The sequence below is a fragment of the Euprymna scolopes genome, chromosome 38, assembly GCF_053919585.1.
Source record: "Euprymna scolopes isolate OS-2025 chromosome 38, ASM5391958v1, whole genome shotgun sequence".
In the NCBI taxonomy this organism is placed as follows: Eukaryota; Metazoa; Mollusca; class Cephalopoda; order Sepiida; family Sepiolidae; genus Euprymna; species Euprymna scolopes.
Genome location: NC_136519.1, coordinates 77,159,386 through 77,177,581, shown reverse-complemented (window position 1 = coordinate 77,177,581; position 18,196 = coordinate 77,159,386). Strand labels below are relative to the sequence as shown.

The window sequence follows — 18,196 nt, the reverse complement described above, 5'->3', positions numbered from 1 at the left end:
TCCCTTTTCAAATGGTGGACGTAACAGATCGATTCCAAGCATGCTTACATATATATATATGTACTTGTTGATTTGTAAATCGCCACTTGTTCTCGTCTTCTTTCACCAACAACGACTATATCTCATTCCTCGCATTGTGATAGCCCTTTAAATCTCTACTACATACCTATCATATTTATGCATGTGTGTGAGAGTATACACATATGTAGATAGTTTTCTCATTCAATTAGCATTACAAACATATGTCATATTTTTGTACATCAAAATTTCATACTTAATGTGTTAACACAAATTGCATCTTATCTTTTTTAAAAACATTGGAATGGAAAGAGTATAAAATAACATTTCAGTGATAGTAATTTAATATGCCATTATACATTTAGGTTTTCACTAGAAGAGTGAGCTGATATTGTCCGGGATTGACTGATGATCAACGAATGTTTCACACTCCCATATATTGTCATCGAAATTGATGAAATAGCCCATTTTTCAATCAAATCGATTGCCTGCTCTTATTGGGGATCCATTGTGATGCACCTGGAGGAAGCTTCACATGCCTCTCACAGTAACTAAGTTCACAATATATTGTAGTCTACATTGCACTGTAGAGAACCTATTTTATAAAATTATGTTTATATATAATGGCTTGAATTTAAATTTTAATTTAATTTTAAAATGCAAAAGTCAAGTATCATTCTTCAATTGTGCTCTAAACAGAAACATTCATTTTGAACGTGCCCTTACCATATCAAAGAACCTACTGTTGAATTCATATGCCTGGCATTACTGGTTGTGTGGTGATAATGGCTTGAATTTAAGTTTAAAATTTAAAAAAAAAAAAGTATCATTGTGAAAGTGTGCTTTAAACAGAAACATTTTGAACACGCCCCTGTCATATCAAAGAACCTACTGTTGATTTTACGTGTTGGACCTTTTGGCTTGTGTGGTAATAAAACTTCTCAAATGCACTTGTGATGTTAGGCTGTGTAAAATGTTAACTGGTCAAAATCGCCTGTTCTTTCTTTCATCGGATTATTTCAAGTATCGAGATTTATCAAAGACATTCCAACACAAAACTTATCTAAGAACACTGCCAGACACATTTCATAAAAATTGCCCCAGCCGTTTTTGAGTCCATAGGAAACAAATGCACAAAATTCTTTTTATATAATGGTACAGATAGAGACACTCAAAGGAAAAAAAAAATACACTCAAAACTGATAATAAAAAGGGAAACTGTTTTCAGTGTTTATATGCAATGTTAGAATTTGATTTAAATTGGCAATATCAAATTTAATTGGATTTCACAGCCTATTTAAACCTAGATGACCAGCTCTATTGGACTGTGATTTGAATTTCTATAACCACAGAAAGCAGAGTCATAACTGAGCAGAGTTAACAGTTTTAAATTGATTAGGCTAATAGATATATTATCATTAATTTTCATCTAGATAATAGTTTCAGAATTATTTTTATGCGTAATTTGTAAATATTTGATAATTATTAATTATATGCAATTTTTTCAAAAGCGCTATGTTCTGTTGAATTCTGATTGGTTGGTTGGTTGGTTGGTTGTTTTACGGCATATCAACCCTTTTTGGGTTATTTAATGCCGAATCCAAAGATTTTGAAGAAAAATTTTTTTAATAGAATATATTTGTTGTTTTCACGTCGGTTTCTATTTAACCCATAGTTGGGACCCTAACAGGTACTACCACTCCGGGTCAGAGTGGACCTGGGAGCAATGGTAATTAAAGGGGTGGCTCCACACTCCCCAAAGCCCACAAGCTGGGGCCTCACCACTGGATATAGTTTAAGGTCATATCCAGGACCCCCATTGAGGGACTTTTACCCTCTGCAGGGGGGCAGTCTGCATATTCTAATGCTTCACCGACAGGGCCTGTTGAATTCTGAATAAAAAGCTGAACATTGCAAACTGAAATTCTAATGATCGACGACAGTCTTGCAGCAACAATGTTTGAGTTTTTTCATTTGTATACTTTTTTCCGTCTGAATATTAATATTTTGAAAACCCAAAAAAGCCTTGCCCTCAAGTGAAAGATTTAAAAGATATAATCACCTAAAACAAAACTGCATTCTTTTTTTTTTCTTAATTAAATTTAGTAAAAAAAATATTTTTTCTTAAAAGCAACTGCTCAAGTAGTCTATTTTAATATAGGGTGCATTTTTAGAGGTGGCAACTTTAAATTAAAATAAATCACAGAAAAATATTTTTATCATATAAATGAACTTTTGGCATTTATAATTTAAATATTTCATGTATATTACATAATCTAGAGGTCCAATTCTCACAAACTCTACAGATTAAATTAGGCTTATTTCTGCAATAATGCATCAAATGCTGTCTTCCAAGTGTTCTATTATGTCTGGTCTATCAGCGTAGACATCAGACTTTACATACCCCCAAAGAAAATAATCTAATGGGGTGAAATCGCATGAACAAGGTGGCCAGTTGATAAGTACATTTCATGAAAATAATTCAAATTTTTCTCAAAGTAAACTGATTGTATCATTTGCGATTTGCAAACACTGCTCGGGTCTCAGTGTTTCCATGATGAATTGCCAAACCAAGCTTAATTGAAAATAACCGATAGTTGCCAAATAACCAATAGTTTCCAAATTTGCAATCAAAGAAATTAGAGTTGTCAATTTAAAGTTTTTAGAGTTAAAAAAAAAACAAAAAAAAAAAAACACCTTGAGATCATGACAAAATATCTTCAAATAAATGAATAACATGATACGTTCATGAACACAGAATCTGTAGGATATGCTGTGCCAGTTTTAAAAACTTCCCTAAAGACAACAACACTACAGTTTTATTTTTAAACTTTTATCAAAAAAAATCAATTCAGGTAACTTGATTATGTTGACATCTATTCAATGTAGCCGACATAAACCTCAATCATCGCCTCGATATGGATTCGGAATTGGGAGCATGCCTTTTCCAAAAGCACTGGCGGGAGCGCAGCAAATGCCCGGCTGATCACGGTGATCAAGCTGGCTTTGGTGTTGTGGGAGGTCATGTTGGTGATGTTCTCGACATATGACCAAACAAAGTAGTCTAGCGGGTTCAGGTCGAGAGAGAAGGAAGGCCAGTGAGAGAAAGATACAAAGTCATAGCACTACTTCTGAAGCCATGCCTGGGTCTCTTTGAACTTGTCTGGCGGCGGCGAGTCCTGCTGCCATACCCAGGGTCTGCCAGCGACTGCTTGATTGCACCAGGAGATCATAACACTCTTCAGCACATCCAGGTACACTTTGGTGTTGACTTTTAAGTCAACTTTGAAAATGTGAGGTGGCATGATGTGGCCATCACTTGAAGCCACACCAAAGACCATAACTGTGTCCGGAAACTTTGTTTTCATTATCCTGGGCATGTCCCTGTTATGCCTGGCAATCTAGCAATGCATTTTGAGGGTGCTGGCAATGGTCCTGTTCTCATAACTTGGATTGGTAAAGAGCATGTGTTGTAGAGCGTCACATCTCCGATTTCGCTTGTTGAACATTGTGTCACTTTGAAACATGATAGAAGGCTCCTATCGCTCTTGGGATATGTAAATAACTGACCAACTCGTAGACGGTCTGCAGCAAAAAAATAAAAACGGTTTTCATCAAACCGAAACGGAATCATGTCGTCTTTTCTTTGGCGACAATTTTATTGTTCCACCCTGCAGAAGTTTTACTTTATTATTCGTGAGTAAAGATATACATTAAATACGACTCCATAATCAGAAATAGTATATAATTTTTATATCAGCGGACCAAGTTTCATAACAATAGCTTTAAAAATAAATGGCAAAGAAATTATTGAATTTTTTTTTTAATTATAAGGGACATATTTTAGCTCACTTTTTTTTAAAAAGAAAAATGTTTAGGAAAAAAAAAAGAAAAAAAAAAGATACTTTAAATGTTCAATAACTTAAACTACTGATGATATTTGAATAATTCAAATGAATTTGAGCTTCTTTTACACAGCTCTCTTCATACAAGGTGATAAAATAATTAGAAAAGAAAAAACAATCACCTTGTAATACTAATTTTAATCAAGTTTGATTCAACAATTTTTTTTCAGAACTAAATTTTTAAATGAAAATCAAAAACCCTTTTAAAAAATTTTTTTTAAGTATTCAAAAATAGTTATTGAAAGAAAAATCAATAAAAAGGAAAATAAAAATGGAGATGTGGAAGAAGCAGGGAAAAATCGGAAAGGAGAAAAACGGATGCATTACCTGTTGCTTATCATGCAGCATTTTATTGATGCCGGGCCCCAACTTGAGAACACAAAACAAAAATGCACCAGTAAATCCAAGGACGTCAGCAAAACCGTGGTCAACAACCCAGATTTCTTTAGAGAGTAAGGTAGCAAGAAGTCCGGTTCCAAGGACATAGGGACCTAAAAAACAAAGCAAATAACATATTTTGTTATCAAAAGAAAAAATGTGGTGTAATAGATACCAACTCAAGCTTTGGAATTTGCAATTAGAGTTGACTAGCAGGGCTACCTGGCGTTATCTGGGGACATAAAAACTAAATAGATGTTAAATAGTGTTAAATTTCATAACACATACATAATGTATGTATGTATGACATACATGCATACATTTAAACAGACAGGTGAGATTTATATTATAGAAGATGACAAAGCGACTTATCTCCCTTGTTTTGGTTAACTTCCACGATTACAGATAAAATAGCAGATAAAGAATCTACAAAAATAGCATTTTTTTTTTTTTTTTTTGCAAAAAAAGTTCCAGCAGATCTAAATCATTTTTTGTAAAATTTGGAATTTTTATTAATATTACACATAAGTATGTATTAGTGTTTTTATTTAAAATGCATTAAAAAAAAAAAAAATCCAATTATAATACACTATACATTATTTTTATTGCTAAACACAGATTTTTCAAAATATAGGTTCCAAAACTGAATCAATTTTATACATTTTTTGAAAAAGTTTGATAATAAAAACTTTAGCAGGGTGGGGGTGGAAAAAAAAAAACAACAAACAAACCTGTAACACCAGTTTTTGGATACATAGCTGTAAACCATTCTTCTGGAATAAATCCAAGCCTGACTGGTGAACCTCTCACTCTCATAACAGGATGAGGAAAGTTCTTTGTGTCCCTTTCAGGTCCAAAGTATCTATTATTAGCATCATCCCATCTCTTGACTTGATCTGCAACGGCTGAAGAGGTTCTTGTGGGAATTTGAGCAAGCCTAGAAAAAATAGGAAAAATTTTTTTTAACAATGTTAGTTGTGCGTGTTTTCTAATCAGCAATAGTATTTCTTGAAATGGCCTTCACATATTCCATTCAAAATGGCCTTCACATATTCCATTCAAAATGGCCTTCACATATTCCATTCAAAATGGCCTTCACATATTCCATTCAAAATTGCTTTCACATATTCCATTAAAGTCACGAATATTTATTTTTTTTCAATTCAACAGTGAATCATAATCGTCTGAAATAACATCTGAATTTCAAAAGCACATTCCAAGATTCCAATTCCAATCAACATTTTAATTTTATGAACAAACTTTCGTTATTTTAGCTCTTGTAAATTCATAATAGCTATTATGAATTTGTATTATTAGTAATTTCTCTCACTCCCTTACAGCAAAACCACTCACGAGTTACAGCCAGAGGAGTAGCTAAAAATCAACAAGAATGAGATAGGACAAGTGTGTGTACATTTCCCTACCAAACTACTCTGTCAATTTTCAGTCTACAGACTCGAGATTTGACATAAGAGGTATTGAGATTTGGGAAAAATTTTTTAATCAGTTTTCGACCAGAAATTTGGCTGTCAAGGGGTCAAAGTTAAACGATTTGACCTTTGAAAACTCTATCAAACTCCTCTGCCAATTTTGGGTCTAAACACTTGAAATTTTAGATGTAGGTTACTAGGACATGGATCGAACTTTTTAATTTGATTTGATCCCAAAACAGATGTTAAGGGGTCAAAACTAGGTCAAAAATTTTTCAAATTTGACCTCTGCGGCCTCTACCAAATTACTCAATTTTTGGTCCAAACATTTGAAATTTTACATAAAGTGTATTCAGACATAGGGCAAGCATTTTAGCCGCAAATCAAATGTTCAAAAGATTTTACCTTTGCGATCTCTAGCAAACTATTCAGCTAATTTTGGGTCTAAACATTTGATATTTTACATAAAAGGTATTCAGACATGTATCAAACTTTTTAATCAGTTTTAGGGTGAAAATTTGGCTGCCAAGAGGTCAAAGTTGAAAGAGTTGACCTTTGCAGACTCTGCCAAACTCCTCTGCCAATTTTGGGTCTAAACACTTGAAATTTTAGATATAGGTTACTTGGACATGAATCAAACTTTTTAAATATATATATATATATATATATATATATATATATATATATGCACATAAAGTCATGAACAGTACATAGGGCCTGAGCAAAGCTGAGCTGCTAGTAATTCTATATCTTTATTGCTCAAGTTGTAACAATGTGTAGAATAAGAGTCGTAAAGTTCTGGAGGCTGCAAGCAGGAATTGAAGAAAAGAGTCAAAATCTAAAATTTTATAGCCAGATCAAAAATCTTTATAAAATTTTTGTCACCCATGTATCCTCAAACTGACAGGTCACTTATGCAACTTCCTACACTCACTCTAGCTAAGTATTGTTTATTTAGCTATATTTAGTTATGGCTATTACTTCCAAACAGCTTTTGGTAACTACCATTCATCCTTTATGACGTTATTCATTTTCATGTAAATATACTTTCTTTCATAATTGTAAAATGGCAAGCAAGCAAAATCCATAGACTTTTAGTAATATAAAGAATATTCAGTTGATACGTTACCAAAAGCTGGGAGAATGAACTGTAAGTTCATATCTTTCCTAAGGATATTAGTGCATCACCAAATACAGATCCAATCCCCAAGTTACAAACGAGAAAAAAAAAAAAAAAAAAATTAAGCCTAATCGTAAAATCTTTTATGTTTTGTATTCTAGAGAGGCAAAATGCAAAATGGAATGCATTTGGCTCGGCAGGTGTCTATATGAAAAAATAAAAAAAAGAAAACAAAAAAAAAAAACACCTGGATCAGACAGCAAAGTTGAGTAAATGGCATCACAATACGAACTGCAAAACATAGGCAGGTCACCTTTCAAGATCTAGATATAACAGGTGAACATATAAAGTGACAGAATGGATATTAATACAATAAAAAAAGACTTAGAGAGAGGCAAAAACCTAATGGAGAGATGACCATGACAGCTAACTGGGTCCTACATGGCCATACCCAGCCAGAGAAAAAATGAGGTGAAAAGAAACCAAAGAGGGGTTCCTCATCCAAGGACACAGTAAATTCTTTGAACGGAGCTGGCCCAACCAATCCAGGGTGAATGCCTAAATCATACAAATACAAATAAGCAATATGGTCAGCAGTGACCACCATGTTGCAGCATCCACCATTTAACAAAAAAAAAAAAAAAAAAAAAAAAAAAAAAAAAAAAAAAAAAAAAAGAGAGAGGTGGGAGGGGGAGTGACATACACAAACTAAAGTAAAATGCACTAAAATAAAAAATTTTAAAATCTATTTCACATTCAATTTTAGGAAACCATATTGGATAATTTTTATATTTATTTTTTATTGCTTCTGTTGTTTACACATGCCAGATATCTTTCTCTCTCTCTCTCATATATATATATATATATATATATATATATATATATATATATATGATGATTGCAACGTCTTGTCAGACGAGTGTCACTCCCTCAGACATTTAAAATCCATGAGTCCAAATGCCTGAGGGAGTATCTATACAAATATGATGTTACAGAGTCTTAGCTTTGTACGACAGCTAAGTCTCTCTCTCGGTTCAAAATGTTGAGATCCAGCAACAAGCAAGAGCAAGATAGCCAGCAACAAATTAAACTGCAGACCAACTTAATGCGGGTAATGGTCTCCCGCTTTATGGTTTTTTAAATCAGAGATTTGCTTCTCCTAGAAAGGTTGCCTTCACCACGGCTTACAGGAGCCCTCTCCACCCCAATACACATATATACACACACACACACACACACACACACACACACACACAAATATACACGGTGCTAGTTGGCCGTTGACCCAGAAAAAGAGTTCATTCGCCCTTTGGAAGGTCTTGTTTTTAATCCTTCAGGGAGACTAGCCGCCCTCCTCACCAAACAAGTCTGGTGGGGGAACCAGTTTAGTCGCCGGTGACCCGACCATACATACATACATACAAAGTAGTAGCGTTCATGTGTGTGCATTTTTCAAGGTTAAGGTTAAATGTCAAGTTCAAAGTCTATGTACATACATACTCTCTTACAGCCCACACCAGTGGACTGATCATGACCCAACCTGGCATGATGATGATGATGATGATAGTTCCCCACCCTAGAAATGGTGCACACCATTTTCCAAGGTAACGGTCAAGGTCATAGCCTATGTATCTATACTCTCCTACAGCCCACTAGACCAATCATGACTAAACCTGACATGATGGTCTCCAACCTAGGGATGGTGCACAGTATTTTTCAAGGTCAAATCTCAAAATTGGGACTTTGTTGTATGCTTGAGTATTTTTGCTAATACAACATAATCACGTTTGACCCACAGAAATTGAGAAATGTTTAGCCTGATTAAAGGAATTTGGTTTTATGGCATATCAACTACCCATGAGTTATTTGTTGCCAAAATATATTTCTATAGATAGGATAATTATTTTATAATTTTAGAAAACTTTTCTCTGAGAGGAAATTTTGAAGCGAGACTAAAAACATCATTCTTTAGTAATTTTCTTTGTCCGCAACACAACCGACCCTCAGTTCTAGTATCTCGAATTTTGGAGGAAAGATACGAAGGTTTTGATTTTTAGAAGAATCAGTTTGAATAATATAATTGGGGATGAACTTATAGCGACTAGGATATGATCAGCAGATTGATCGGCTTGGACCTCTCTGACCTCTTGCCTAGTTGAAGTGAAGGATTGCGAGTCACGCAACTATTTATGCAACCATAAATGCTCAGCTATTAGGATCCCACCCCAAAGCATCACGGGTCGCCACCTACAGTCTACAGGTGTCCCAGTTTTTGAAAGTGTTCTGTATGAGGTTGCAGTCAGGAAATTCATGACCCTGTCCGACAGGGTGGATTAAATGGATGACAAAACAGGAACAGACTAGGTGTTGTATGTAGAAAAGCTCCCCCTTTATTCCAGCCATCACAGACTTTTCCTCGCCATGGGAGTAGAGCAATGCTAGATCAGGATTGGTGCAGTTGGGAGCGTGCAAATGTAGTTCCGCAATAGATTCCTCATGCGAACACCTTTGCAGGAGTTATCCATTGTCTCTTGAGACTAAATAGGAACTCCTTTCTTTTTACACATTAAATTTTTTTTTTTTTTAATGTTTACTTTACACTTTTAGATGAAATGAAAGCCCAAGTAACCTTCTGCATGGGCATCGAAATATTTCATTTTTAAAAAATTTTATTTAAATATAAAACATGTCTTGATATGAAAATTAGTAGACCCTTTCCCACCTCTCCATTAATTTCCTTCTGTGAAACACATTAAAACAGGCTTGCTTCTCCACTGATTATAACATGGTTTGTTTTCAAATTCAATGTCAACAAATAGTTGTCATAAAAGTATCCCATAAGTAATCAATTTTGGTTTTAAATCATTGATTATGAACTCATCTTTTGTCTCACAATCATTCCATCTTTTTGACTTGTATTAAGGCCAAGAGTTATTTGAGAATTATTGGCAACCCAACCGTGAGAAGAAAATAAATAAATTTCAGTCAATGAGACCCCATCCCACCACCCCAGTTATATTGGTCATTTAGGGTAATGCTTTTCATATTTAAATATGCAAAACACATCAACATGCACACTTGATCTACAGCAATCATATTTAAATATGGATAAAATCATCATTGTTAAATGAAGATAATGTCTGAAGAAGGTCGGCGGACATATCAGCTGAAATGCAGTAAAAAATATTGTTGATTATTATATAATAGTTAAAAAAAAATTGCCCCTAAGCTAAATTTATGCAACTGTTATTTTAGTATGCTCTCAACAGCTTCAGCTGCAATGTGACCTCGAGGTAAAAAAAGAAAAAAAAAATTTACTGATTCTAGTCTAAATTTCAGATTCCAATTCTTTTAAAATCTCTAAATACTTAGATATAGAGTTGTTTTTTACTCATCAAATTACCGTAAAATATGTGCATATATTCTCGCAAACATACACTTGGATAGAGATCTATAGATTTTAGCATCACTGGTAGTTTAAAATCAATAAATATTTTTAATTTTATCATCAGTATCAGAAAATGGAAAATTACGTTTTAAATAAAACATAACATATAAAAAAATTTATATATATTATTTAATGGGAATTCATTATTGAGATGAGTATTATTTAGTAATTTATTGCGGGCTATTATTCTCATCTCCCTTAGATGTTTCACAACGTTTCGGCCAACTATTCCTCTGGCCTTCGTCAGGTGGTAACCACGACGAGATAGGAACTCTGAATCTTCTAACTGCATTCTTAACAATTACTGCCATCCATAGTTGTTGTCATCTCATCACGTTTTGGCCAAGTAAGCCTCTGGCTGGCTTTGGGTAGGATTGAAACCACTATCTTCAGACAATTCTTACCTGGAACTGTAGAGATTCAACGTCAACAGGCAGAAATTTTTCTGATTCTGATATCTCACAAAACTCCAATTTTTCTGATGTGATTGTCTTGACGGTATTATATAAACATAAATTTGAAATTAGGTAAAATTCCTTTGAAACTATGTATAAAATGCAAATTTTTTTTATTAAAAATTTTTTTTTTTTTTTTTTTCTGAAGTTTTTCAAATAACATTCTTCAGAGATCAAATGTACTTCACAATAAATGTAACGGTATTACAGTTTATTTTTTCATTGTTATTGGAATGATTTTAGAAACAACTTTTATATAGAATTTTAAAAGCATGCTAATACTGTATTTAAAATGGAATAGTTCTTTGAAAGCATCTTTTAATTTGAAATTAGGCAAAATGCCTTAGAAATTTTATGTATGGTTTATATATATATATATATATATATATAGGGCATGGGCAAAATGGAAACACCTAGCAACAATTTTTAAAGATCAATGCAACTAACAAAAGCTTGTTTATTTTTTATGTTATTTGAAAATTGTTTAATATCCTGCTAAAATTAATGTTTCTTTCCATATATTATCAGAAAAAAAATGATCAAATGTTTTGCATATCAAGTATGGTTTTGATAGCAATGACAAAATTTGAAAAAAGAAAACTCCTTGTTAAAAGAAAACCAAATATTTCAGATACGGACCATTGGACTGATACGAATTGTAAAAAAAAATAAATAAATAAATAAAAAATACAACTTACAAAATTACTGATCATCTTGAGAACTTTGTTTTCACAAAAAACTGTTTGATAGAACTTCACAAAGCTGCGTTTCAGAAGAGTATTGCAATCAGAAAATCATTAGATTCAAAACAAATGTTGCAAAGCTTTTACAGTAGAGCACACACACATTATATATATATATATATATATATATATATATATATATACATACACACATAAAAACAAATTTACATGGTCGTGACACTTTTGTCTGTAACATTACCATGTCCAGTGTCACAATGATGTAAATTTGTTTGGTGAAAGTGCACTGACCTTTAAGAAGTTGAATACGGGGAGGTTAAAAATAAGAAAATGTCTTTCGGAATAAACACACCCAACCTCCCCATGTTAAGAACAGCTTTCAGAATAAACACCCTTTGCAGGCTGGACAACCAGTGCACATTGACCATCTTTGATTGGTCCCTCAGTGCACTTTCACCATTTATTCATACTAATAAAAATATATCTTGCTCTTCTTTTATTGAGCACTCTTAATAATCTTGTTGAATTCATTAGTTATCACTTTTGAATACCTTTAACCTGGTACATCATTCAAACACAGTAGTGTTTGAATATATAGTTAAGCGGCAGTTTTAGTCATTTAGAACTGCTTTAAAGCTTCACTGCTCACTCATTTTTTGACCAAATTTCAAACAATTATAGTTTATAGATCACCTTCTCAGCTATATTGTGAAATTTTTTTTTTCAATTTTCAGTTAGTAAAACAAAAGTTTAAAAAAACAAAAACATAAGGAAGTGAGTGACGTTTTTTGACTAGTTTCCACAGCAACCATGTTACTTCAGCAACTACTGTTGCTACCAATTCACTGCTCTTGCGGAAAGAGAAGTAACAAGTGAAATAGAGAGAATGAAAGTATGAAAGGGAGATAATTGGAGGGATTTTATTGAAAACACACAAGTGCTGTACATTGTTATTACATATGTTTATATGTGTATGTTTATGGGGGCAAAAAAAATAAGACTGAAATTAAACAAAGAACAAGTGAATTTACTGGAAGTCTGCAAAAATCATGGATTACAATAGAAAAATGTGAGCAGGAAAAGTAATATAGTTAAGCTTAAACATGGAAAAGTAAAAGACTAGTTGTTAAAACTGGAAAAGAAAAGGATAAGTTATTCTAGTAAAAAATATAATAAATTTATAACTTAAAATATTGCAACATTAAGAATTTTTTTTTTAAATGCAATTTATAACATTATATAATCAATTCTTAATGCTGTAATATTTTAAGTTATAAATTTATATTTTTTACGAGAATATCTTGTCCTTTCCTTTCCTGTTTTAAAAGCTAGTCCTTTACTTTTACATGTTTAAGCTTAACCATATTACTTAAGCTTAACCATATTACTTTTCATGCTTGCATTTTTCTATTGTAATATATATAGCTGAATAAATAAAATAAAAAGTACTTACTGATTCTGGGGCAATTTCTGGAGAATACACCCAAATTGTCCTGTAATAAGGGAAATACATTCTCATAAACAACTTGTATCAGATTCCACAAGAGATGAGGATGCCATTTATCAGCAAAAGTATACATTCTCCAGATATAAATACTTAGCATTCAGTGAATGGATATATAAAACAACTACATCTGGTCATATGACCTGTCATGCTTCAAACTTCACCACATCAAATTTTAATGTTTTTAAAACTACTCAATGAAGCCTTATGAAAATTTGTGTATACCGATTGCGACAATAATCCCGAAAATACAGATTGGCAGTATGCACCATCTTTTACCAATATTTACCCATCATTTCAAGTATTTTCTTTTCCCAGAATAAAAACTGAAAATATACTCATAATCTGACAAAAAAAATTTTTTTTTAGTGTCATGGTCATATACTGCAGCAGTTTCAGCCGTAAATAGTTCTTAATTAAGTTCAGTTGCTTGTCATAAGACTATGATTATTTGGAATTTAACATGGTAAAAAGTGCATTTTACGGGTGCCACTAAACCAAATTATTCTAAGAGTCATTTTGTTCTTGTATTTGTAGCAATTTTCACACTAGCCAAATTGTGCTGGCTTTCTTCCTGGTGTGCACAACAGTTCAAACGATAGCAAACCATACATACTAGTTCTATGACACTCACTATTCCACTACTGACGATCAACCACTTCTGGGTCAGGGAGTGGTGCATTTGCCATGAAAACAGTTTATTTGAAACTGTTTTAAAAAGAAATTCTTGATTTCTATTTAACTCATAGATGGAACTTTAACACTTGTATTGCCACTTCAAACCAAAGTTTCCAAATTGGAGGCTCACAACCAACATCTGAATGACTTTTCCCACAATGTTTTTATTTTTGTATACAAATGAAACTGAAAAAAAAATGGATTTCTCTTGATAAAAATCAGTTATCTTTACTTTCAGATTGGTTAAAAAAAAATTCTTCAGAGTTTGTACTTTTTAACTGGAAATCACCAGAGACAAGGCATAAAGCCACATTATGTAAAGGGTTAACAAAAAAGAAAAAAGATGATTATCGCAAAGATAGGAGATGCCTAATGATCTTAGTCTTGAAAAGACCAAATCTGTAGCTGGAAGGAAAACAGCAAGTAGAAATAATTCCACAACCTTGAAGTCTTTGGAAAGACGCTACTGGAATAGGAACCTGTATTACTATAAGGTATTAAAACAACGAATTGATGGCGACCCCTAAGTCAACAAGTCAAACGAGCTGGAACAAAGGAAGCAGGGAAATAGATCATACTATTCTGAAGAAAACATGTCATAATGGTATTTCTAGAAAAGACCGAGATTAGCAACATTATGTCTGTGAGAGAGAATGCAGTGAGGAAGAAAGGGTAGGGCTAATCAAATTACAGATACGCTTCTGCAATTTATTCACCAGCCGAAATATAACAACAATACTCCTAGATGATACTTTGACTGTTACTGCTGTAAACATGCATTAAGTGGCATGTTTGTGATATGATTAGTGGATTCGCAAATGAAAGTGAAAGGAGGATACAGAAGAAATTGATTTCAACTAAACATGCCTTTGATTTTTAATTTGGTTATACAGAATTGGATTTCTCTTCGAAAAAATGTTTTTGTAGATAAGTTATTTTAAATAGACACTGGCTAGCTGTTATCTCAAGCAGATATCTAGATGATCGAATGGGGATGACTAGAAAAAAACCCTGGAATATTCAAGAAGATAGGCAAAGAAGTTAGTTGGTCTTGACCCTCTGAGCATCATAGAGGCAGTTTAGTTTTCTGGAGGTCTGAAAAAAAAAAAAGTGGGCCTGTACGTCTCTATTATTATTGTTTTTTTTTACAAGGGAGTTACCACTTATCAAGGCACGAAGGCCACTCGAGGACAAGGATTAGTGAGTGTAAGGTGATTCTTGGGACAACAGCATAGTAGTCGTCAGTGGTAGAAATTGGGTATCGTTTGATTATTTAAAGGGATGGCTCAACATCGGACTCGACAACCATGTTGTAGTCAGTGCCACAAAGTTTCACAGGCAGGCAGTTTGAAGAAAAGCTTTGTTCATGGAATTTGTTTAGATATAGGCACATATAGAGAATGGGGAAAATTGTTGGTAGCATTTGTAACTAGTTGAGTATTTATTGTTAAGTTTGGCAAGTGGTAGGAGGAACAGATTAGAGCTCAGGCGAGCACTGGCCATGAAAATAATAGAGAAGAGACAGGCTTACGTCTTTTCTGTAGGAGAGAGGCTGCAGAGAAGAGAAAAGGGTATCACCTACTCTATTTTGGAGATAATTTTGAACTCTGTCAAGGCAAGATAGGGTTCTCCCAGCAGCTCCTACCCAGATGTGACAACAGCATTCCATCCTAGGACGTACTCGGCTCTTATATGAGTAAAGGATTGCATCGGCAGCTAACTATTTACTGGAGCGATAGAATGATCCAACCATTTTTCCAGCGATCTTGGCAACGGATTTGATGTAAGTGTTCCATTTTAGATCAGGAATGAAGGTCAGTTCCAGAAGCTTATCTAAATATGGTGCTTCTCCAAGATGAGAGCCATTCATTTCAATTGGGGCTTGATGAGAGTCAAAGTGTAGATGATGAAAAGGAGAGAATATTCAGGCTATTTCTTAGAATGCGTGGAATTTTTAAAAACTTTTTTTTTCTTTCTACACAGGTATCACATTATCAAGGCCAAGAGGCCACTCGAGGATAAGGGTTAAAGAGTGTACAGTAAAAATTGGACAATATAGTAATCAATTCGGTAAATTTGTTAACTTATACGGAACGACTCATCAAGAACTTGTTTACGTTAGACTTGAAGACAACCATATTGTAGTTAGCCGGAAAGCAGGAAAACGGAAGACAATTCCACAAGTGTGCAGTTCTAAGAAAAAAGCTTTGATCATGGAATCTACGTTTAGGTTTAGGCATAGATAAAGAGTGGGGAGAATTATTGATAGTGTTTTCAGCTAGACAAGTGTTTCTTGTGAAAGTTTGGTGAGGGGGGACCATAGATTGAAGCTCAGTCGAACACTTGCCATGAAAATAACGATAAAACAGAGACAAACTCGCAACATCTCTTCTGTGAGATAGAGGTTGCAGGGAAGAGAAAATGACATTTCCTACGAGGCTACGAAGTCTATTTTGAACTCTATCAAGGCAGGACAAGTCCTTTCTAGCAGCTCCTGCCCAGATGTGGCAACAGTATTCCATCCTTGGACGTACCTGGCTCTTATATAGATAGAGAATTGCATCAGTAGTGTGATATCTACTGGATCGATAAAAAGATCCCACCATTTTTCCAGCAGCCTTGGCAACAGATTTGATGTACGTGTTCCATTTAAGATCAGGAGTAACGGTCAAGCCCAGAAGCTTGTCAAAACTTGAGGCCTCCTGAAGATGAGAGCCAGTCATTTCAATTGATGCCAGATGTGGATCAGAGTGTTGATGATGTAAAGAGAGAAGCTTGGTTTTAAATGCATTAAAAGTAACCAACCACTCCTTTCCCCATTGTACCACGTGCTCAAGATCAGAGGAGAGAGAATTGGAGAGAACTTGGTCGTTTACTGTCTTAGATGTGCTACCATAAATGGTAGTTTCATCAGCATAAATGTCTACGAATGATGTAAGGATGTGATTTGGAAGATTATTAATGTAGATTAGGAATAGAGTTGGGCCCAGGATGGACACTTGAGGGACCCCAGCATTAATACTGTGAGCTTCTGATTTTTGCCCCTCAACTACTACTCTTATGAACCTATCAGAAAGAAATGATTTAATAACTGAGAAGACATCTCCAGCTATACTATAGCTAGAGATCTTGTGAAGTTCTTTTTACAGAGTTTATTTTAATAACCTTTTGTCAATTTGTTTAAATGAATGAAAAGTAATTTTTATTAAACTTTTCTGCATGACCACACTTCTCCCAGCAAACTTACGTGCTTAAAATACTATCCAGTTATATAATGGCTCAGAAATGGACGATTAGTTTATGTTAAATTTATATACACATCAGTTCCATACACTCTAAAATAATCGATGCTTATTCAACCTAAATAAAATTTAAAAAAAAAAAAAATCAAAATACAGAAAAATCTTTGATTTATGTACCCATGATTAAACACAAATGTTATATTCCACAAACTCACGTAAATTGATGAAAGAGATTTTTATAAATATCTTTTTTTGGTAAATTTTTACAACATGCCCCAGCATATTATAAACTTATATGGAACGGCTCATCAAGAACTTGTTTACGTTAGACTTGAAGACAACCATATTGTAGTTAGCCGGAAAGTAGGAAAACAGAAGACAATTCCTCCCCATGTTAAGAATGGCTTTCAGAATAAACACCCCCAACCTCGAAAGCCGTTCTTAATATGGGGAGGTTGGGAAGGGGGTTTGAAAGCCGTTCTTAACATGCGGTGGTTGAAGGTGTTTATACTACGCTGGTGCATGTTGTAAAATACCCTTTTTTGTACGATTTACTATTAAAAGTAGCCATTACAAGCTGATTTTGACCTCTATTTCTGGAGAGGTTGTTAAGGAGGAGGAGGTAGTCAGTGATGAATTTTAAAGATGGTGAAGCAAGACATGTCATCCTTGTTTTCTCATAAAATTTGATTTTCTTGGTTTAAAAAAAATTACTTGATCAATTTACGTGATAGGAATACGAATTTAAACACACAAACAAAACAGCAAGGTAAGTTATAGTAAAGTCGTCTACACGAAACGCGAAAAAAACACTTGACCGGTAAAAGAAAAATGGCAAATGTAAAGGGCGATAACTCCATTTTTTTTTTTCTTGCGAAAAGAATTTCCGCACGTTTAAAGTTACAAAATTATAATCATAGGTTATCAAAAGCAAAATCAAATTCTTTATTATTTAAAAAGAAAAAATAATCGAAGTTATCTTTTTTCTTTTTCTCTCTCAACGGCGTTTTTTGTCCGCGTTTCACGTAGACGGTTACACTTACGGTGTAAGAACAATAGTTACACTCATGTTGGGAATGGAATTCTACAAAGGGAGACGATAAGGGAATTTGGTATTTTGGTACTTCTACACTTTATCGCCGAAACTGGAGACGCCATTTTATTTCACGCACCTGCTGTTAAAATTCAATATTTTAAACTATGTGCGAAGCATGAAATAAATAACAAAAAAATTAAACTGGAGAACGAACGATTGCTTCCGGAAAGAATAAATTTAACCTAAAATTAAACGAAAAACTTTCCCGTTTTCATTAATTA

General features: G+C 33.8%; 1 protein-coding gene across 1 annotated transcript in view; it reads right to left on the bottom strand.

The window, feature by feature from the left end:
* Positions 1–18,196, bottom strand: part of LOC145263200 (ATP synthase subunit b, mitochondrial-like) — a 30,181-nt gene that overhangs the window by 10,707 nt on the left and 1,278 nt on the right. The window contains exons 2-4 of the mRNA XM_080120267.1: positions 12,909–12,948; positions 5,033–5,238; positions 4,251–4,414 (exon numbers count right to left, since the gene is read on the bottom strand). Coding sequence (XP_079976393.1) covers positions 4,251–4,414; positions 5,033–5,238; positions 12,909–12,948 — 410 coding nt within the window. The remainder of the gene's footprint in view (positions 1–4,250; positions 4,415–5,032; positions 5,239–12,908; positions 12,949–18,196) is intronic.